The sequence below is a fragment of the Equus quagga genome, chromosome 19 (genome assembly GCF_021613505.1).
Source record: "Equus quagga isolate Etosha38 chromosome 19, UCLA_HA_Equagga_1.0, whole genome shotgun sequence".
Classification (NCBI taxonomy): domain Eukaryota; kingdom Metazoa; phylum Chordata; class Mammalia; order Perissodactyla; family Equidae; genus Equus; species Equus quagga.
The window spans coordinates 6636500-6658825 of record NC_060285.1 but is presented as its reverse complement, the minus strand read 5'-3'; the positions used below and the strand labels follow the sequence as shown (position 1 = coordinate 6658825).

The window sequence follows — 22326 nt, the reverse complement described above, 5'->3', positions numbered from 1 at the left end:
GGAAAGCAGCCTGAATACTGAAGATAGACTGAGGGAGTTGGTGGGACCAGTTTTCTTGGTCAGCCCTAGGAATGCATAGATCATGGTTCAAGAGGGCCTTCCAGCACCTTCTAATAATATTTTCGGTTATAATGGTTTGTCTCAGTCATTCCATGTCTGTTGTCTGGAATATTAATTGCTTTTATGTAGTCACGGTCCCAGCGGATGACTTAGAGACAAAAGTGGGATACAGTCACACTGACTGACAGTGACCTGACGCTCAGACCTCCACCAATGACTCTTCCTGGAGGGTCGGTGGCAGCGGAGAAGATCTGGACAAGCCCTGATGGCCCCTCCTGCAGCTCTGACTGAGGGAGGGACGACCAAAAAGGGGGACTGAGAATAAGAAAACACACCTCCCCACAGCCCTGAAGAAAGCCTGCTGGCCCCACAGGCTCTGGTTAACAAGTAAATGCCAGACCTAGCATGACCCTAAGGAATCAGTGGACACGCCTCCCAAGGCCAGTCAACTGACGACAGCTCCAGGCTTGGAAAGTCAGCCAACTGGTGGCAGATTCACTCAGTGATCAGGCTTCTAAGGCTGGTGTCAACCCTTCTTCCTCAGCACCCAGCAAAGCCATGCTCCTAAGACTGGCGTCACCTCATCCTCCCTCTAACCAACACAGCCCCAAACAAGCTCTTCCCCAAACAACTCTCGACAAGACCAGTGGATTGCTCTGCTCAACGAGACTTTGCTGGAACAGCACAGCAATCCTCACTTAAGGAAGCAATCACTTCAGCTCTCTGACTTCAGATATTAAGTGATGGTGTCCATTCTTCGATACTTTCATTCACTTAGTCAACAAATATTTACTGAGTGTCTATGATTGCCAGGCTCTGTTCTAGACGCTGGCGATAGAGCAGTGAACAAGACAGGCAAGAAACACCTGTTCAGCTGTGTAGAGCGTGTATGCTAGCGATGACAGACAGACAAAACCCAACAGGAGTAACAGGAGTACGTAAACATATACCTCACGTCTAGGGGTGCAAGGTGTCACGGGAGGAAAAGAAAGCGGGAGCGCAGAGGGGGCGGGTGGAGCGCAGAGCCGGGGGGCGTTGCTGCCCTGGGCTGGTGGTCAGGGAGGCCTCAGGGGGCAGACCTATAGGGAGTGCAGAGCCCTCCAGTCCGAGAGGAGCACACGCAGGGCTGTGTTGAGGCGAGGGGGCAGCACCCGTGAGGTCAGCGAGGCTGGTGCGGGCGAATGAGCGTGAGGGCGATCAGGCCAGTGTGTAGTAGTCTGTGGGTTCTGAGGGCTCTGGCTTTGCTTCCACGTAAAGAGGGGTCACTGGAGGGTTCCAAGCAGAGAGGGACATGTTCTGACTTAGATTTAAAAGGCTCCCTCTGGCTGCGCTGGGGACGGGAGAGCATGCAGGGCAAGGCCCTGAGCCATTTCATGGATAGCCCCAGCACCTAGAGCTGACTAGCAGGTAGTCGGTATGTGTTGGTGAACCAGTGAAGCTGGGGGACTGCCCAGAACTCAGCCTAGAGGGGCCCTGGGTACCCAGGGCACACCAGCAGAGGGCGTGTGAACCTTGCGCTCTCCAAGAGCCCTGCCCCTGTGGACGCTGTGGGGCTGGTGGCCTGGGCAGAGGGTAGGTTTGCAAAGACCCACGTGCTCCCTGCTGAGGCTCGGATGCTGCTGCACCCTGTGTAAGCACCCTCTCCACTCCCTCCATGTTTCTTGGCAGGACAAGGGGGAGCTGGGACGCGGAGGCCCCACACCCCGCTCCCTCTGAGCCTCCAGCTCTTCCTGAGCCCACAGCTCCGGCACACTGACCCTCATCTCCACCCATCTCTGCGCCCTCCTGCCCCTGAAGGTCCGTTTCTGCGCCTCTGGCTGACACCAAGTGCACTCGCCCACCTGTGTCCCCTCTGCTGTAAGCCCTCGTCCCCATTAGCCATATCCCAGCAGCGGAGCACCTGCGGAGTAACCCTGAGGCCCACAGGAAGAGGGCAGGCCCACCTTGCTCACCCCACCCAGAGAAGTCAGTGCCTTGCCATCCAGGCACCAGGTGGAAGGGGCGGAGCCAGTGACCAGGCCCTCCTTCCAGGGGTCCCAGCGATGGCCACCCCAGGGCACTCACCCACACAATCCTTCTGGTTCCAGTGGAGCCGCCTCCCTGGGGGGCAGACACATTCGTAGCTGCCCTTGGTGTTGACGCAGCCCTGGTCGCAGCTCCCGTTGTTCATGCTGCACTCGTCCACATCTGGAAGCACAGGTGGGAGTAAGGGCAGGAGGGGGCTGGACTGGCCAGCCCAGGCCACACCTGCGGAGCTGGCAGGGCAGGGCCCACCCAGGACGAGAGAGCCAAGAACCCCTGACCCAATCCCAGCCTGACACTGTCACTGGATGCAGACACGTGCCGCACAAGTCACACACACAAGCACATGCACACAGACGTGAGCGCGCACACATGGCTCCTACAGACACCTGCACACATCCCTCCCCGAGGAAACCCCGTGGTTTGCTGCACTGGAGCAGCTGCACCCGAACTGGGGGGAGGGCAGAGAAGTGGCATAAAAGTTCCAATCAGGTCCTGTGGGGTGGGATTGTGAGGCTTATCTCACTGTGGGACTTTGGACAAGCCCCTTCTCAGTCTGATTCCCCTCCTGCAGGACGGCATTCATGCTGGGGCACATGTCTGGGAGCGTCCGGGCCGCGCGCATGCCGGGAACAGCAGGCCCATGGGAGCCAGTGCCCAGGTTTTTGGGAGTCCCTCTAGAAGAATCTGCAGCCCACCCCAGGGGCCACCCCCCAGCACCAGCAAGACTGATCACTTCACTGCCTGAGCCCATCCAACCTTCACAGACGCCCAGCAGAGGGAATGTGGCCTCAGGTCACAGGAAAGGAAGAGACACCCAGGACCTTGGGGCCATTCTCGGCTCCCCCACCTTCACTTGCCATGCCCTACATCTCCAGGTCCTATTGTCTGTGGCTCCTAAATACATCTAGAACCTTCTCCCTTCTCCACATCCCTCCCGACCCTGCCTGAGCTCCCCTGGCTCTCACCCTCATGCCTGGAGCTGTCTCCCCACTGGTGCCTAGGAGTCCTCTCCTGAACAGGTGGCAGCCAGAGCAATCTCGTTACATGAACTTGACCATATCATACCCTTGCTTAAGTCCTCTGGTGGTTTCTCACTGCATTCGGAATAACCCCCAAGCTCCCCCCGGGGCTCAGGAAGCCCTGTGTCCTCCTTGTTGGCATGTCCCTCCATGCTCCCCTTCCCTCATGGCTCTCACCACATGGCTGCATCTTGGTCCCTCTGTGCTCCCTCTGCCTCAGTGCCTTTGCACACGCTGATCCCTCTGGCGTATTTCCTCTCATCTTGACCCAAACACTCCCGCTTTAGGTTCCCCCCATTGTCTCCATAATCTGCCCTTCTCTGTTGTCACCCTCCCACTGGAATTAATAGTCTGTGGGATTCTCTGTGTAGCCATCCCTCTTCTGGACACGTTCCCCTGTCACTGATGTTACCAGGCCTGTGCCCATAACCTGGCTGAGGCATGGGCCCAATGGATCCTTGCTGCCCCTCTCCCCTGTCCTCTTGCCTTTCTCTTGGCTGAGCCCCTCTGCCCACCAGTCCCCAGCCTTGCTTAGGTCCCTCCCAGCCCCACCCAAGTCAAGGTCAGGGTCGGGGTGTGGGGTGCAGTGTAGGTGGCCTTGCGGCCAGGCGCGTGCCTCGGGGGGGAGGTGGCCCTGGCGGGCGGGCTGCAGACCTCCGCAGTGGGTTGTTCCATAGAGTATGTAGCCACGGTGACACAGGCACTGGAAGCTGCCCGGAGAGTTGATACAGATGTGGTCGCAGGTCCGCTCGAAGGAGCACTCGTCAATGTCTGTGTGGCCACAGGGAGACAAAGTGTGGAGAGGAGTTTTAGGGTGAGGCAGCTGGGCAGGGCCTGCCACTCACTCAGTCACTCAGTGTACATCTGTGCATGGACAGCCCCCAGTCCCTGAGGCTCAGTGCACGGGTGATCCACATTCCGTGTCAGACTTCTGGCCGCTGCCCCATTTTCCATTTGGTCTCCATTAACCTCACGTTTCTGGGTTAGAAGTCACCTCACATCTCTTCTGAAGGTGGGCAGGACAGAAATATTCTGTATAGAAGGTATTACTATGACTCTGCCATTTGAACATCTCACAATCAGCTGTGATCAGGAGAGGCATCTAATCCACACCTGCAGGAAACTGACAGGCTTGCCTGAGGAAGCAGCTGAACTGGGACATGAAACCAGGCTGCTTGGATGCTGACCAAAACGTATTTTCCTATCACCCCAAGATGTCTCTTGAAAAAATGAGGAAAACAGCAAAAACAGAAAGGGAGGAAGGAGGGAGTAAGCAACCCATAAGGGATAAGAAAGTAGCCTTGAGGGGCTGGCCCCGTGGCCGAGTGGTTAAGTTCGCGCGCTCCGCTGCAGGCGGCCCAGTGTTTCGTTGGTTCGAATCCTGGGCGCGGACATGGCACTGCTCATCAGACCACGCTGAGGCAGCGTCCCACATGCCACAACTAGAAGAACCCACAACGAAGAATATACAACTATGTACCGGGGGGCTTTGGGGAGAAAAAGGAAATAATAAAAAAATCTTTAAAAAAAAAAAAAAAAAGAAAGTAGCCTTGATAGCATGTGAAATTTGATTCTGAGCTTCTGGGCAGCCAAGGTAAAAAGGGAAAGGGGGAAGGTCACAGAGTGCTTGTCACTGGAAAGGAGGAGATGGACCCCATACTCACAGGAGACAAGTCTGTCCTGGCCATAAATTCTGAGGAAAATGGCTCCCATGAGAGTTGATAGGGGCTCCAGAGGGCAAGCAGACACGGGCCTGCCTCTCCATGGGCACTGTAGTTGGAGTTCATTCTTTGAATATGTTAGCTCATGTGACTGTACACCTATTCATAACACATGTGTGTTTGTAATAACATGAGCACAGGGAAGGACTCGCACTGTGGATGCTCAAAGGAGGATGTGATCCCTCCTGGGGGGAATGTGGGAAGATCTCCCGGGCTAGAGCTAGCAGGATGCGGCTAGAATGGAATGAAGGAACGAGAGTGGGGTACACGCAGTCCAGGCAAACTGGGAAGTGGCAGCACAGGGAGCCCAGGGGGTTGTGTGGAGCTCAGGCTGCTGGGGAAGTGTCTGGGTCCCCATTCCAAGGGCCCTGAGCACCAGCAAAGGAGGTTAGACCCCTCCCTGTTAGAGCTGGGGAGCCCAGTGTGGTGCTGGAGCAAGGGCAGGGCATGGCCAGAGCCCGAAGGCCTCAGAGAGATGAGCCCAGAAGCAGACAGGTCACCTCCTCCTTTTTGGCAGCTGCCTGCCTCTCCCACAGTTCAGTTGGGGAGGCAGAGTCAAGGGCCCTCTCTCAGCCTTCCACAGGGCGCGGCAAGGCAGACGAGAAACAGAGTCCAACTGCAGAGGAGACTTGATGGGGGCCTGGACAGAGGCCCTGCTCCCAAAGGGCCCTCAAGCCCTGAGCGGAAGTCAGGGACACCCATCCAGGGATGAAGAGGCCGAGCCAAGGAGGGAAGTGACTGGCCCAAGTCACACAATGAGCCCCAGGATGGACTGGCCCCGTCCTTCATCAGCCTCCTGCCCTGGCCTTTCTCAGGGCCCTTGGGGGAGCGTGTCCCTCGCCCCTCAGGGCTGCACGCTGCCCCAGGGCCAGCCTTGGAGCTGCAGCAGCCGGCAGAGGCTGCAAGTCCCATAGCCAGACCCCGCCATGCGGGGCCTGCAGCTACCAGACCTCCAGGGTCACCAGTCACGAGTCATCAGTGACGAGCCTGAGCCCCTCCCTGCCACACAGGATGCCTGGCCCTTCCTCTGCATTCTCTCCCAAAGCTGGCCCCACAGTGCACCCCTGTCTCCTTCTCAATGCCCTCATCTGGCCCCACGGGGCTACTTGTGGTCCCCAAACTCCCTCAGCTCAACACTTCCTGGGTGGGTTTGCCTCCCTGGCTCCTCCTGGAAAACGCCTATTCATCCTTCAAGCATTTCATCAATGTCCCCTCCCCCAGGAAGCCTTCCTTGACCACTCTCTCCACTGCCCATCCTTTGGGCTCTCGCTGCATCCTGGCCATCTGCTGGACTTGTCCTGGGCTGTGACCTCTCCTCCCATTAGCCCTGCTCCTCGCAAGCGCCCAGGGACCCTAAGAAAGGACTGTCAGAGGGCGCCTGCAGTGTGCCATGCCTCCCACCAGGTGGCAGCACGCCATCTCTGAAGCCACTGAAGGAGGCCTGGGGACCACTGGGAGGGGAAGGGTGGGACGGAACTGATGACCTCTGCCGCCTGGGAGCCATGTTCATCCCTCCCTGGGCCTCAGTGTCCCATCTATAAAAGGGACAGGTTGGACTGGATGGCTTCTGAGGGCTCCCAGAGTCAGAAAGGACAGGGAAGACAGGGAGGGCAGGAGCTAAGGACCGAGAAACAACCTCCATTCCCTCAGGCCCAGCCGCACGCTCGCCTCCTCGCTTAGGAGCTGTACAAGCCAAGGAGGGGAAGGGCCCTGATGAGGACGGGGATGTCCCCAGCCCGAGAGCTGCCCAGGGCACGCAGCAGGCTCACCTTGGCACGTCCGCTCATCAGTCAGCAGCTTGTAGCCCTTCCGGCAGCCGCACTCGAAGCTGCCCACGGTGTTGCGGCAGAAGTGGTCGCAGCCCCCGTTGTTGACCAGGCACTCGTTGATGTCTGCGGGAGCCAAGTGAGCAGAGCGAGGCAAGGAGAATGGGCTCGGGCCACAAGGTGGGGATGCTGGTCCAGCACCTGTCCTGCCCTGACTTGCCTGCCACCCACTGCCCGGGGCTGGCCCCAGGTCTCCCAGCTGAGCACAGGGGTGGGGGGCCTGGCTTACAGCGGTGGGGGTAAGGAGGGTGGGTTACACGGCTTTCCCCTGAGACTTGGCAAGCCTGGCACTCATGGTGTAGAAGGGAGGGGAACTGATGTCTGGCGTGCCGGGCAAGACAACAGGGGTGAGGACGTCCCCCATGTCCTTTCATCCTCACAGGCTCCTGGCCCCTGGAGCCTTGGCTCCCGTCTGGAAGACCAGGATCAGAAGGGCACCTACGTGGAAGAACACTGTGAGGATTGATAACATTCCAGAGGAGCTGGTGCTGGGTGCTCAGTCAAGTCTTTTTAAAAAGTAGGTTTATTGCCCGTTTTACTGATGGGCAGACTGCGGCTTGGAAGGTCAAGTAGCAGGTTGGAGATGCCACAGCTGGTCGCGGGAAGCTGGGGTGTACCTGGGCCTGACAGGCGTCCAGTCTGGTTCTTCTTGCCGTCTGCCCTCCCCCCAGTTTCCGCCTGCTGGTTTGCGCCACCTCTTCCCTCAGCATTTAATGAGTGCACCCAGAAGGTCCCCTGGCCCGACCCCATGCAATAAATGACCTCCTCCGAGCATCGCTGCCAGCTGGACTCTGCTTGCACACCTCCAGTGATGGGAGCCTTCTCCCTTGCAGCACGGCCTGTTGGCTGACACACTGTAAACTTCTCCCTGACCCCTGTGAGTCCCCTCTCCACTGCCCTGCTCACCTGGACTCTGCTCTCTGGGCCCCAGGCCAGCCTGGCAGACTGTGTCATTGGAGACCCTGTCCCTGAGGTGCCTCCTCTTCCTCCCAAGTTCCTCTTAGGCCCTGACCCCCAGGACCCCATGCTGGTCACCCCGCTCCAGAGATGACCCAGCAACTAGTAACAGAAGTAAGAGATGGTTTTCAGAATGGTGTTCTCACCCTGATTTGGAGGGGGCAAAAAAGAAGCAATGGAAGAGGTCCTCCCAACAGGGAACACAGAAAGGACTTCTCCCTGTTGGCCACCAGCCGCATCTCAGCAAAGCTGCCAACTCAGATGCCAGCACCCGCTAAGCCAGTCCTGAGCGTGAGGGCCTGGATGCCCTGGCCCCTGTAATTGGCACTGCCCCGGGAACAATGTCAATCTGCCCCAATGTACTGAGTGCAGGGGTGGGGTGGGCAATGTGGCCCTAACCCGGCCACTCTAACCACGGGCCGAGCCTCTCTCCACCTGCTCTCGCTTCTTTCAAACCAGGTGGACTTGACAGCTGCTGAAAAGCCCTCCACTGGAGTTCCCACAGAACAATCTCTGACAATAAGACAGAAACCAGGTCTGTGGTCAAGGACATTAGGAGAAGAGGCAAGGAGAGAGAGGCTGAGACCCCCCCCCCCCCAGGCAATTCTCGGAACCTTTGGGAGGGGAAGGGGACTTGGGGAGTCTGGCAGGGGAGGACGCCCGAGCTACTCTGCTGTGGAGGCCCCCAGGGGGCTGGGCTCTGGGTGTGTCCTTGCGTCTTTTGCCCTTGGTGAGCCTCCCCCAGTCACCTCCACCCCCAAAGACCCATGCTGTTTGCATACTGTGGCGACTCTGGCACCAGGGAGGTGGGAAGGGAGGGAACCTGAGGTGTCCCCATAATGGAGGCAGCTGGGGTGCATGCAGTTCACCAGCCTTGGCTGTGGCCCCTCGCTCTGCTGCTCCGTGGCCGGGGGACTTCGCCTCTCTGCACAGGAGGTGCTCCCTGCAAGCACACTGAAACGATTCCTAAAAACCACGGCTTCTCAGCACTGGGAACCCTGCACGCCTTCTGAAGCCCGTGTTTCAGGAACAAAGCTGCCTGAGGGTGATCCTGTGCCCCAGAGTGAGTAGGAGGACCCTCCGGTGATCACTGTACCTACTGGGCACCACCTCGTGTTGGCAACCACGCCAAGCACTTTCCGGCAAGGTCTCATGAGATCTGCAAAATGGCAGGGGGAGCAGATCTCCCATTTTACAGAGGAGGTCATAGCCACGTGCAGGAGCTGGGTTTGAGTTCCAGTCCCAGCTGTCTCCAAAGACAGCCCTTCTCTAGTGTGCTGCGCTGGCCCCACGGCCTCCAGAGAAAGCAGACGTAAAGTCCAGTGAGGGCCTGTCCAGGGCAGAGGCTCGGGCATCTCCATTGTCCCCTCCCCAGGGATTACAGGAAGACAGGGCACTTTCTAGCTAGAAGCCTCTGGCAGGAGCTCGGAGGCCTGCTCAGCTCTGCCGCAGAGAGCTGTGTGATCCTGGGCAGGGACAGGCACCTCTCTGGGCCTCGGGTTGCCCATCTGCAGACAGGGCTGCTGAGGGGTACCTCTCAAGCATCACTGGTAAGACTGAATGCGCAGACGAGGCTGGCCTCCTCAGGAACACCGGAGGCCCCCCGTCCCATCCCCTCCCCAGCGGGGCCTGTCAGCTAAGGGGCTGCCATAGCAACCAGACAGGGTGGGAGGCATGTTTGCTGGTGACCCGGCTGGGGCAGTGGGCTGCCCTGGGGGTCAGAGTGGTGGAAGCACTCCCCAGCTCTAGCCCAGGATCTAGTGCGGGGGCACTGGGCTCCCACAGACCCTCGACCTTCATTCTGATGAGCTTCGGGTGTGCAGCCTCTGCCCCTCCCCACTTCCTGTCCCTCAAAGACCCTCCTCCTTTCCCACTGCACGCCCCACTACAGACAGCCAGCAGCCCCCTACCGTTTATAAGGCTTCTGCAGCCTCCTGTGGTCCCAGGATAGAGGCCCAGCCCCTTCTGCAGAGGCTGGTGGCCCTTTCTTTCACAGCCTGGCCTGGCTGCCCTGCCCTCCTCTTTCTGCAAGTTTGCCTCCTGCCTTTGCAGCCCTGGCTCTGGTTGCCCCACCTGGTGCAGCCCCTACCCCACCCTGCCCCTGGAAGCAATGCCTCTCTGGGAAGCCTTCGCTGCCGCTGCCGTCCCTCCAGAGTTAGCTGCTCCCTTGTCACAGAACCTGCCCTCGGCGGATGAGAGGGCCTCCAGGACAGAGACAGAAATCTGGCTCCTGCTTGGAGCCCCAGGGCCCAATGTGAGGCCTGCACAGAGTGACTGCCCAGGAGTGTTCACTGAATGGATGAATGAATGAGTGAATGAATGAGTTGGTGTGGCTGAGAGAAGGGGAGGGTCCTGGGCCATGAGTGGAACATTCAGAGGCATCAGCTAGTGTTCGAGCACCAGTGTGTGTATGGGGGAAGGGTGCGGGGTGGGCTACAGGCACGCAGAGCGGGACAATTGTTTCTGCTACCCTGCCCACCCCACTGAGGGGGCACAGCCTGGCAGCCCAGGGGCCATGTGGGTGAGGGCTTTTGGGTGGGAGCAGAAGGAGGGATGGGGAAGTGGGCTGGCATCATCCTGGAGCAGCCTAGTTGGGGGGCAAGCTGCTGGGCTGGGCTGGCTGGGCAGAGGGCAGATGAGGGAGGAGAGCAAACAGCTGGTGGGCGGAGGTTCTCCCAGACTGTTCTGGAAGGTGTTGGGAGGAGGGGCTGGTGTCTCTGAGGAAATCCAGGCTCCGGCTCAGGGAGTTGAGGCCTCAGACCTCCCCTCTGAGAAGGGCCATTAGCAAGGTGCCCACTTCCCAGTAACAAGCCAATGCAGCATCAAACAGGGGACCTTGAGACTGGACCCCTGCACCGTTCACACTTGAAACAAAGTAGGGGCTTCAGACAATCCTCTGGACCCCCCCACCCAGACTTAGTGTTTTAGGTAAAACATCCCCACTTTCCCATGCCTGCCTCCACCTGCCCACGCTATCCGTGTCTGCCCAGGGTTTTCGGCTCTGGATTTTTTGAGACCTCTGTTACCTCTACCCTCCAGACATTGGTCTTGCTTGACATAGACATTTTGGCTTCTAGAAAACACTAAACCTTTGAAATCACTCCTTTGATATCCTCTTCTGGGCCCTTGCCAAGACCAGGGCATGCACAACGACTGAGAAGCTGAAATGCCAGGGCCAGGGCCTCAAGTTCACTGGGAATCCCCAGTGGGGCTTGCCCTGACCTGCGTCTCTCCAGCCAGGCCCCAGGGAACTCCGGCTGTGAGTCCAAGGCTCTAAGACACCAAACTGGGGTCTAGAGGTCACTGGCCTGCAGGGCTTCCTGATTTGACGACATTATGACGTTCATATTATGCAGTTCTCGACTAGTCCTGTGATCCTTACATTCTAACATCTATGGCAACATCCAGACTGCTTTTCTCCACCTCCACTGCAAGCCCCTGGCCCACACCACCAAGGGATGGGCAGGGGGACGGCAGTCAGAGACCTCTAAGGTGCTCCTCTTGGGTCATGTGACTGCCAAGGCCCCTTTCTGACCCAGACAGGTCAGCTCCCAGTGGCAAGCTCCTGGCCTCACCTCAGGATTTAGACCATGCCCTGCCCTTGGTCCTGGGTCAGTGATGTGCCTCGGAGGGGAGGAGAGTGGCCTGATTCTACCCTCTTCTGTCCTGCATCCAAGGGCAAGTGGCCAGGCCTGCTGTGACACTGCTGGGCTGAGGACAGCTGGGACTGCGGTGGACCCTTGGCTGCTCCTCCTGGCATGGGGTCCACGTGGCGAGGGCTCAGATACCACCCGCCTGCCTAGAATGCACCTTGGCTCTGAGCGGGCCGAGCGGGGGCTACAGAAGGGCCTTATTTTCAAATAAACTAGCGGAAGAACTGTTATTTCTGTCAAGAATCCCTGGGCTCTTCCCAGCAAAGCGGCCAGGGAGGAGAAGTCACATGCTATCTATTTTTACAGGCTGAAAAAAAGCCCACCGCGGACTATTTAAAATCACCCTAAGCCTCTACCGTCAATACTCCCTGGACTTGGGAGGTTCCGGCTCCTCCCCCTCCCATGTCGCCTTCCAGCCCCGCCCCGCTGCCCAGCACGGGATGGGCGTGGAAGGAGGCCGGCCATGGCAGCAAGGCTATGGAGGGCCGGTCTGGAGGCTGCCCCTCACTCCTTCGCAGGGGATCTTTGGGGTTTGGGCCTGACTCTCTGCCCAAGGGCCACGGCTGCTGAGGGTTCCGGAACACCACAGGCCTCTCCAGACTCCAGAGCTCTGCCAGCTCTCAACTCTAGCCCCCCTTGCTGCTTCTTTCCTGAGGGATCCCCAACGCTGCCGAGCACCCCTAGAGGCACTGGGAGGCTCTGTGGGAGAGTCAGGGAGCAAGCAGGAGGAGAACGCTCCACCTTCTGTCACTTCCGGCAGCCGGCAGACTGGCTGTTCCTGCATCTCCCTCAAGTGCAAGGACCCTCAGGTCCCCCCAGTTCCTCATTTTCTAGTTGCAAACAGAGGTTCTTCTGCCTCCTTAGATCCCCCTAACTTCACTCCTCCAGTGACAAGTGACAAAGACACATAGGGTCCTTATTTTTCTAACAGTGACAAGAAGACAGTCGTATCCTGGTACCAGCAGACCTGCATTCCCAAGCTGCCCTGTGCCATGCTGTGGCCCCAGCTGGCCTGACGTGACAACCAGGGTGACGGTGAGGAGACGGGCCGCCCCCCTTGGGGAGCCGTGGTGGCTCACGGAGGCCTAGACAGTCCCATGGTGAGTCCCCCAGTTGTTTAACCCAGCGTGCAACCAAATCCTTTGCTACCCGAACCCCATTTTTCGCCCAGGAACCTATCCATATATGGTGGAGCCCGTGGTCTCTTGAACCTGGCTCGGAGGCACTGGTGCTGACTCTCCCTCTTCTTGGCCTCCCAAGAGAAATGCTGGTGACTGCCAACCATCCTGGACCCCTGTGGTCTCACTTGGCCCAATCACGCAGTCTCTGCTCCTGCCCGCCCCGCCTTGGGCCAAGCCAGTGGAGGTGGGCACGAGCCCACAAGGCTTCGCGCTGACCTTTGCATGTCTTCCCATCAGGCTGCAGCGTGAATCCAACCGGGCAGCTGCATCGCACGCCCGTGGCTGTGTCCTTGCATGTCCGGTCGCAGCCTCCGTTATTTACCGCACACGTCTCTGAGGAGGGAAAGAGATAAAGATGCTCAGTGTCCTTGGACAGAAGCCACCACCTTTCCCCATCCATGGGGGGATCTCCTGAGACAGGAGACCTGAGTTTGAGTTCTGGATCTGATACCCTCTAGCTGGGGGGCTTCTCTGAGCCTCAGGCTCCCCATCTGTAAAATGGGTGGACACCATTCCTGTGGGGTGGCTGTTGAGGATCCACTGTGATGATGATGGATGGGAAAACTGTTTGCAAACTACAAGGGCTGTTCTTGTGTGACAGTTACCAGCAACAGGGTCAACACCACTATTTGGGGCCAGGGCTGAGATCGGCCTGGCTGGTATTTAACTGCCCAGGGAGATTCCTAAACCCATGTCCTGCCTGGACTCAGACTCCAAACCCAGACTTGTGGTTACTGGGACTCGCAAACTCATCTCAGCATGGACTGGCTGCTGGCCCTGGCCGTGGAGTGGCGGGAGAGGCTCCCAAGCCCGCACACCATCCATCACCTTGATGAGGCTCTTAGCCTGACATCTGTTCTCATCGAACGAGAAGCCAAAGGCGGCTGGCTTTTGTCCACTTGAAGCTTGTCTGCTGCTTTTTTTTGCTTTTGCAAATTCAAAGGGGCTGGAGTGGCTGGGCCTAACCGAGGTCGCCGACCCCGTCGTGTGGTGAGAGTGAGCCTTCCCAGGCCTGGAGAAGGGGATGGCAGAGCCGGGTCACCAGGGCGCAGGTGGCCCGCACACGGAGGAGCCAGTTCTCGGGCCCTGAGCCTTTCACCCCCGCTTTCTTCCTGAGCATCTGGTGTGCTTTGATCTTGTGGGAACAGTGCCTGAGTGGAATTCCCTCTTGTCTTTGCTGCTAGGAAGCCAAGAGCCAAGGGCCCCATATTTTATAACCTGAAACCCCTGCCTGCCTGCCTGGCTTCCCCTGGCGCCTGGCCCTGGTGGGCCTTTCCTGTGAAGGTTCTCTCTAACAGGTTTATTCACTCTGTCCTCTGTGGTGTCTGCTTTCCTGCAAGCTGTCTTTGGTTCTCTCTGGGAAGAGCGTGGGGATGATGTAGGAGTGATGACTAAATGAACACATACCCCCAGTTGCCAGGAGTCCCTGCTGCTAATTAGACCAAAGTCACGATGCCTTTCCTTTGAACTTCAACTTATAGTGGTGTGTGTGAGTGCGCATCTGCGATTCTGTGGGGCAGCCGTGGTGGGTGTCCTGACAGCGGGGCTGCCTGCACAGAGGGCCACCGGCCCTTCTCCTCAAGGCTGATGTCTGCACCATGACGAGCGGAGCCGTAACTACCGCTGCTAGACGAGTCTCCTGGCCCCCTACTCTTCCCGCCTGCCTTTCAGTGTGTCTCCATGAATGTTAGCCCCCAGCTGGGTGTGGGCAACTTCTGGGAGGCCCCTGACTTTCTGTGTGCTGGTCCAGTGGCTTTGAGGTCTCCTGCCTGCTCATGGTTCAAGGCCCAGCTCAAAGACCACCTCCACAAGGAGCCTCCCCAGCCCCAGATGGGAAAGAAGGCCCCTGCCCTGCCCTGTACTCACGCAGGTGGCCTCTCTGTTAGCACGGGCCACACTCTGACTGGCACATGGCCTGCTCATGCTTGCTCGTCTCCCCACAGGACCGTCTACTGGGGCAGTGGAAGTGGGCTGGCCAGCGTGTGAATGCTGGCTCTGTCACCCACGAGTGACCCAGGCAGGCCACCCCTTGGGGCTTGACCTCAGCACCTGCACCTGGTGGATGAGGATGACAAGCCCTCCCTCCCGGGGTGCAGGGGAGGATCAAGCGCATGCCCCATTCAATAGCGCCTGGCCCGGGGCCTGGCATACGTAGTTGCTCAGCCAATGTTCGTTTCCTCTTCTGAGGTTACAGTCAGAGAGGGAAATCCTGCCTCCCACCCCTAAATCAAAGAGTCAATGTACACCCCCAAGCGCCTCTGCACCCTTTCATTCGGGAGAGCCCCTCTCTGGAGAGCGGGGCAGAGAGTGCGCCTGCTTCCCAGGTGCAGGTAATTAGGCTCAGGCCTTGGAGAGGCAGGAGGGGGACACTCGGGAGGAGGGGGCAGCAGCAGGCACCGAGAGCTCAGCTGGGGCACAGCTGGGTGGCATTACTTGGTGACAGCAGGATGACCACTGGGCCTTCCTGTGGTGGGGGTGTGGCTTGGGCCCTGGGGGCTGTGTCCCTGAGAAATGGTCCTGGCCAGGCAGGCTCCAAGGGTCTTGTAGGCCCTTCCTGTCTCTGGAGGCCCTGGTGGGCTCCTCTTGCCCACTAGGGTCAAGCCTGGATGGCCACTCGCTCTCTGGACCTTCAGTGCAGTCCTCTCCCCTGCGCTGTGCACACTTTCAGTCTCCCGTGTCGCCCCAGACAGTGTTTGCTGCCTAAACTTCAGGTTTTGAGTGAGGGGCTCTGGGCCCCCAGGAAGGGGCCTGTGGGCTGTTCTTGGGTGCTGACCACTCCAGCTCCTTGTTGCAGCAGGTCACTTGTGCCAGGCCCCACTCAGCCATCCAAGCCTCACGCCTCCCACACTCACAGCAGCTCTGTGAGACAGCTCCTGCACCCTCCACCTCCCTGACAAGCAACTGATGCAAGTGCTCGGAATCTGCCCAGCGCCGTGCGGCTGGTAAGTGGCAGAGCTGGTGGCACCCACATCAAATCTCCATGTCCAGGCAGCCCCAGCCCCAGGCCCTACAGCCAAGCATGCACTCAACTCTCTAGCTCCTCCCATGGCTCCTCTTCCACCGCTCCCTGATGCTGTGAACGCTAAGGCAGCATCCTAGGGGGCCCCCTGCCCCACCTCCCCTGCGGCTCAGGGCCTGGTCCTGCTACCTCGTTAACATCTGATTCAGGCCCTGTTCTTACTGCTGCCTTTCTGCGTCAGGCCTCCAGTGTCCTCCTATGTGACCTTCGCAGCCTCCCAAAGGTCCCTCTCCTCCAGACCACTGCCTCACTCTGGGTAGCCAGTGCCTCCAGGCTCGTGATAATGCTGAGAGCCAACATTCACTGAGGGCCTTCTCTTCCAGGCCCTATGCTGGAGTGAGCAACCAGCAATCAGCCTGTCCTCAATGCTGCTCTCACTGGAGGCCTTGGGCAGGGGCCTTGTGCCTGCCTGGGCCTGCAGCACCCCTGCTACAGCACAGCTTGGTTGTTTCTGCCGCGCCCACCTTGGGCGCATGGTTGTGACATTAGCAGAAGTGCACAGTACAGCGTGATACACATGGAAAGGGAGACAATGAAGTCTACTCAGTCCTCTGGGCTACGCTGGGGTTAGGGACTGAAGTCTACAATTACAGGACAAGCTGGCCTGGGGGGACTGGGAGCTTTGTCCCTGGGAGTTTCCAAGCAAAGGCTACTGGGTGCTGCTGAGGGGGCTCCTGGCCTTGGATGGTAGTCAACCTGGGTCACCGGCCCTGGCCCTGCCTCCGAGTGCCTCAAAGAGCAGCCTCACCTCTCTGTGCCCCAAGACCAAAGGCCACCCAGGCCTGGTATTAGGCCACCACTGTCTCAGATTCAGAAACCAGACAGCCGTCTCCTCTCCCTTGACCACGCACCTGTGAAGCTGGCCCTATGTCTTGGGTCACACAGCTGTTGGGAAGAGCCAGTATTTGAACCCAAGACTATGAGACTCCAGGCTGATGAGTGAGCCAGACCAGGCCAGAGAGCCAGGCCTTCAAAAGGGAGCCAAAGGGGCGGTTTCAGTGGGGCAGCAGAGCTGGTGGCCTGAGGAAGCAGAGGTGTGCGCCCACTGTGCCCAGCCTCCTCACTCAGGGAGTGCGGAGAACTCTTACCCCCCAGGCTGGGGGCTCTAAAGTAGAAGGGGCCAGGAGTGAACGCCTTTCAGCGGGTGGGAAAACCCTAGATGTGTTAAAGGGCCAGTCTTTGGTCTTTCCCTCTGGGATTCCTGCCTTGGGCCAGGCCCTGTGAGAGGCACTGGCCACACAGAGGCAGAGCAGAAGCTGAGCAGGAGAGGCCAGCCATTCCACTGGACCTGCTGTGCAGCCCGGCTAGGGCTTGGACAGAGAGACGGGGCTCGGACGGCAGTAGGCCCTTTGAGCTGGTGCTGCCTGCTTGCACCACCCTGGGTCTGGGACAGAGTCTGGCGAGGCCCATGAAGGACCGTCTCAGTCACAGCAGTGGACACAACATGAGCTACCGAGTCAGAAAATGGCTCCATCCGCTGGCCCTGCGAGCTCGGGCAAGTCCCTTCACTTCTCGGAGTCTGAGTTTCCTCATGTTCGATGTGGACATGGTAATATTTACCACGTAGTTCTTGCAAGGCCCAGACAAAACGTGGACATGACAGTGCTTTGTAAACTGTCATAACTGTGACCCCATGATCACTCTTGGTGCCATTTCTTAGAACCTCTGAAGGTGGAGTCTTAGCACCCAAAGTCAGGTGTGGATTCATGTGACAATTGTTTTCTGAGCTCCTGCTCTGCGCTGGGCAGACCTGCCTTGGACAGCGTCTGCTCTTGTGGAGGCCTCAGCCTAGCGGGGCAGCAGATGGGTTCGCTCCTCTGTCCAACCAACAGTTTGGGAACGACTCCTTGGTGCTGGGTGGCCATGCGAGAGGAGTTAGAGACAAAGCTGACGCTGACCCAGGCCTCAAGGGTTAATGGTTTACCGGAGACAGAACAGGGCCTGGCCTTGCCCTTCTCACAGGAGTCTGGGCCTGCCTCCCACCCCTTGTCCCATCACACCTAGGCGTGGGCTCCACAGGGTCCACAGGCTGGTTCCTGCGGCCCAACCTCATGCGTCCCTCAAGACTCAGGATGTCTGAGTTGGGAACTCCCCTCAGCCCTGTTGCCTCTCTCAGGCCCTGGACTTTCATTTGTCTGGTGGTCTCTCCAAATGACCACTTACTTTCCAGGCAGAGCTGTGTCAGGGTGATCCTGGGTGCCTGCTGTCAGGAGTCCAGTGCCCAGCACAGGACTGGCACAGTGGAGGGGCCCAATTTCTGTGGAATGACTGGATGAAAGAACAAGACTCTGGAGGCCCCGTGAGGAAGGAGATAAAGTGGAGTGACTGAGCCCCAGCCCCCAGCCAAGCCTGGTAGGGGGAGGACTCCTGAGAAGAACCTGGCAGTACAGAGGACCTCTGAATCTACCAGCAACAGCCAGAGTCACGGGCACTGGGAGGGCGAGGTGGGAACTGAGGTGGGCTGGACCGAAGCGCGAGTGGGCTTCACCTGGCTGAGAGGGCAGGAGGGCATCTGGGGCTGGGGAGCGTGTCAGTGAGCAGCACTGCATGCTGTACAACAGAGTGGGGCCACGGTAGCACCCCTGATGACACCTGCACGTGGGTCCAGAGGCCCGAGTGCCACACACAGCTCCCAAAGTGCTGTGGGACTCTGGGCAAAGGATCCTCCCCTCTCTGGGCTGTGGTTTTTCCTCTCACACCTGTGGTGTGCCCGGGAATCACTGAGGCTTGTCAATAGTACAGGTGAATGGTCCCACTCCTAGAGGCCCAGTGACCCACAGAGACCCTGCCAACCCAGACATCTGCCCTGTCCCATGAAGTCCTCACCCTGGTGGCAGGGGCAGCCCAAAGCCCTTTCAGCCAGTTGTCTAGGCCTCAGTCAGGGCTGGTCAACCTGTCTACCTGCCACTAGGATCACCTGAAGCCAGCTGTGAACAGCGGTTAGCCACCGGTTCGCCTGGCCCAGCTGTGGAATCTCTGACCTCCGATCCTCTTCCCTCAGCTGATTCCTGAGCCTCCCATGGCTCCCATCACTTCGGGATAAGAGCCATGCTCCCTGGCAAAGCCCTTACACAGTGGCCCTAGTCTTCCTCACTGCCCTTTCTCTATGTGCTGGCCCCAACGACCTCTGGGTCACCCTGTGGCCCATGATGAGCACTGTCAGCAGGCCCGTGTGCCTCATGGCCTGGAATGGCACAGTGAGGTTGGTCTTCTTCACGAAGTCCCTTTGGCAAGCGAGGAGAGTCAGGCCGAGACAGGAGAAGCAGCTTCCCCAGCCACTCAGCAGGGAGTGGGGAGTTGGGGCTCATCCCCGCTGGCTGAAGTCATTGCCTTGTTCCCTCCCACACTCCCTCTGAGTCCCTGCCTCTCCACCTCTGCCCAGAACCCCCTGCTCTGCCTTGGCTGGGCAGATGTCCACTCCTGAGAGCGGCCTGTGGAGGGTGGCTCTTACTTGCAGGTAGAGACGCGCCACTAGGGTGGGGTGCTGGATGAACGTGCCCCAGGGGTGCCCGGTCCTCTGAGTGGACCTGCTGGTGGCTGATGTGATGGTGACAGTGGGTGTGGAGGGACTGCGGGGGAAGGGAGTCAGTGCAGCTGGGGGCAGAGTGGTTGAAGAGTCCAGGGCTGCAGCCCCAAGCCTGGGTCAGAGGGCAAGTGGGAAAGGAGACCTTGGAAGGCCCCGCTTGGCAGCCAGCACTGCTCTCAGGCATGTCTGAGGCCAGTGGACCCCTTCCACCCAAGTTCCTCAAAGGGCCAGCTTGGCCTTGAGGCAGCCTCAGTGGGTCCTGGCCTCTGCCTTTATAGCACACAGCTGGGCGACTGTGAGGCCCGCTTGGACCCTCAGCTGACTCCGGCCCAGCCGTGTGGAAGGAACAGGCCTGCAGTGCCAGATGATCGTGCAGGCTCCCTCCGCCCAGAAACTCGGCTGTGCTCCGGGGAGTTTGCTGTGAGCTAAGTTTTCCTCAGGGGACTGTCTTCCAGAGGTGCCAGGCAGGTTTAGGATCTCAGGGCCACAGCCTCTCACGGGCCTGCCTGGTGGGCGGGATTTTCACAGCAGGGCCCAGAGCAGAACCCTCCTGGACCTAACGGCAGGTGCCCTGCAGTTTGCAGCCACGGGGGGTAGGGGTCAAGGGCAGAGAAGAGGCCCGCCCAGGAGCAAGAGAAGCAGCCCTTGGGCAGGTTTCCTTGTTTGGTTTGAGGGATCTTGAACGGCCTGTCTACCCAGATGGACAACTGAAGTTTTACATGAAAGCAGGTGTCAGGAGCAGCAACGGTGGCCTCTGACTCCTGCCTTTACTTTGCCTGTGAAGTGGAGGGGGCTGAGGGCAGCCAAAGGGAGCTTGCACGCAGCCTCTCGTCTGAGGCAGTCCTCAGGAGGAGAGGGCAAGATTATTATGCCTGTTCTACAGAAGGCTCAGGAGGCCTGCTCGGTGGGCTGGTGACCCTTCCCTGGCACTATGCTGCCCCTCTAGCCATGTGCAACCAGGAGGGTTTAGGGGTCAGATCCTTCTCCCCAGAACACCCATCAACAGCAGATAACGCTCTCCAAAGACTCACAGGCCAGGACCGTCACCTGCTCACGTTCCCCAGGAGGGAGTGTGGTGTGGTGCAGTGGCAAGAGCAGGACGGTGTGATGGTGGGCCAGCCACTACCTCTCTGAGCCTCAGTTTCCTCATCTGTAACACTGAACGGCACCCTTGCAGGTTGCTGGCAATACTAAATATGTCTAGGGACACAAAGACTTAGCCCAGAGGCTGTTCAACAGAGGGGCAGCCTTGTTGCAGATTCCTGATGGCTGCCCTGGGGAGTCAGTGAAGGACAGGTTGGATGACAGCCTCGGACTGAGGAAGGCAGGGCTTACCGCCTGTGCACAGACCTCTGCGCTTCAGTGGGGACCCTCAGCACTGGTGCACCCCTCCGTGGCTTCCTGGAGCCGGGGCCAGGGCTGGGGTGGCTAAAGTCGTGACTGCCCTGTCTCTCTCTGGCCTGTGAGCTGGTCGGGCCTCCTGGAGGAGTCCAGATTGCAGTACCTGGCCAGCCTCTGAAAGGTGCTGCTTTACCCTGCTGGTTCTCTCTCTTACAGCATCAGCCCACCTACGACCTGACCAAGGTTAGGCAGGCCCCTGGCTTCTCGCCTCACTGCCTGGGACTTGCCATCAAGGCGGTATTCCTCACTGGTATTCTGAGTGCCCCGGTAAAAGGCTAGCGCCAGGGGAAGGAGAAGATGGAAGGAATGGAATATCATGGAGCCCTTGCCTCCTGCATACACATGGCCAGGGGCCGCACGTCAAGCACCGCATCTAAGCTGCTTCAGAGTATAGGCTACAATGCCCTTTTTGCAAAACAGAAAACTGAGGCTCAGAGATGTGAGGTGACTCTGGTGTGATGACAGAGGAATGGAACCCAGAGCTGGAGAGGCAGGAAAGAGAACCGTTACCAAAACTGGAAAGAGAAGTCACTGTTAAAATTCCACCCAAGTGCCCCTGCTCTAAGAATAAAGATCCTGGATCCCAAGACCCAGCCCAGCAGAGCAACGTAAAAGCGGCCTGGCTTCCTTGGGACAGACCAGGACATCTCACTGCAGGAGGTCCTGAGTCTGGCTCCTCTGCGATCATACTCAGCTGCTCGCACTGGGTCTGTAGCCACCACCTGGCCTGCCCTGGGTTGGAGCCAGGTAGACAGAAGCCCTGAGGGAGGTGAGGATGGCCTCAAGGCATGGGCAGCAAGGAGGAGTGGGCCATGGCCTCCCAGGTGGGTGAGGGGAGAGGGAACCAGTGGGCAGGGTGACCGAAAAGCGCCAGTTTCATCTGTTTCTATACACTGGGGTTCTTCCAAAGAAAGCAGTTGAAAAAAAGCCAGTATGGTGAAAAAAAGATGCCCTGGGCTCTTTGGGGTGCCTTACATTTGTGGCTACAGCAGACAATCAGTGTTATCACTCCAGGGCCAGCCAGGACCAGCAAGCACATCAGAAAGTGGGCATACGAGAGGGGTGATTAGGAGGCAGGGGGCAATGAGGTCACATTCTGAAGGGCTTTGGGACCCACTAGGACCAAATCTTGACAGGCCAAGAAAACTAGGAAAACGTTGAGGCAGGACAGGGAGGGGCTGGGGGCAGGGAGGGGCTGGGGAACATGGTCCCTTAGATGAGGTAGGGGCCCAGAACGAGCATGTCGGGGTCAAGGGTGCCCAGGCCCCAGCAGGACGGGGCAGAGTGTGAGGAGCAGTGGGGCAGGGCCACCTTCTATCTGTGGGGCTCATTCCCCCCATCCCCCCTGAGTATGCCCCATCTAGGTGGAAAAGCTGCCGTGGCACGGGGGAACCTTCTGCTTTGCTGCAGGGTAGGGGCTGACCATGTGGGAGTTGCCCGGGCCCTGGAAGTTGGTGCAGGTTTGGGGATGTTGAGTCACGGGGAGACTTGGGAGGGCCCTGCCACAAACCAGGTGGCATTCTACACAAAGCCTGAGAACTGGGCAAACCCCTGGGAATCACCCTTTGATGCTTCTACAAGTCACTCTGATGAAGCACTTGCCCAGGTGTCACCGTCCCAGCAGGTCCTTCTCACAGACCCCAGAGGCTGATGGACTAGGAATTGCTTTTCTACTTTACAGCCCTGAGAGGGGAAGGGGTTTACCAAGGCCATCCAGGGGCAAATGTCAGGGGAGGCCAGGTCCCAATGTGCCATTCACTGACCCCCATGCCCAGCCCCTTGGTCCAAATGTGGATACCCCCCCCCACCCAGGGAAGCCCCACACACCTGCCTCTGAAGAGCTGCACAACTCTAGCTATTCCCCTCACCTCCCTGGCCGGGCCACCTCTACCAGGAGACCACGAGGGCACCGTCTCCCTCCAGGTTGTAGGGGTCATC

General features: G+C 58.8%; 1 protein-coding gene across 3 annotated transcripts in view; it reads right to left on the bottom strand.

Moving 5' to 3' along the window:
• The window catches only part of SCUBE1 (signal peptide, CUB domain and EGF like domain containing 1), a 138960-nt gene that overhangs the window by 28368 nt on the left and 88266 nt on the right, over positions 1–22326 (bottom strand). For all 3 annotated transcript variants that reach the window (XM_046646855.1, XM_046646857.1, XM_046646856.1), the window contains 4 exons: positions 12659–12775; positions 6595–6717; positions 3759–3875; positions 2125–2247 (listed from right to left, as the gene is read on the bottom strand). In XM_046646855.1, coding sequence (XP_046502811.1) covers positions 2125–2247; positions 3759–3875; positions 6595–6717; positions 12659–12775 — 480 coding nt within the window. The remainder of the gene's footprint in view (positions 1–2124; positions 2248–3758; positions 3876–6594; positions 6718–12658; positions 12776–22326) is intronic.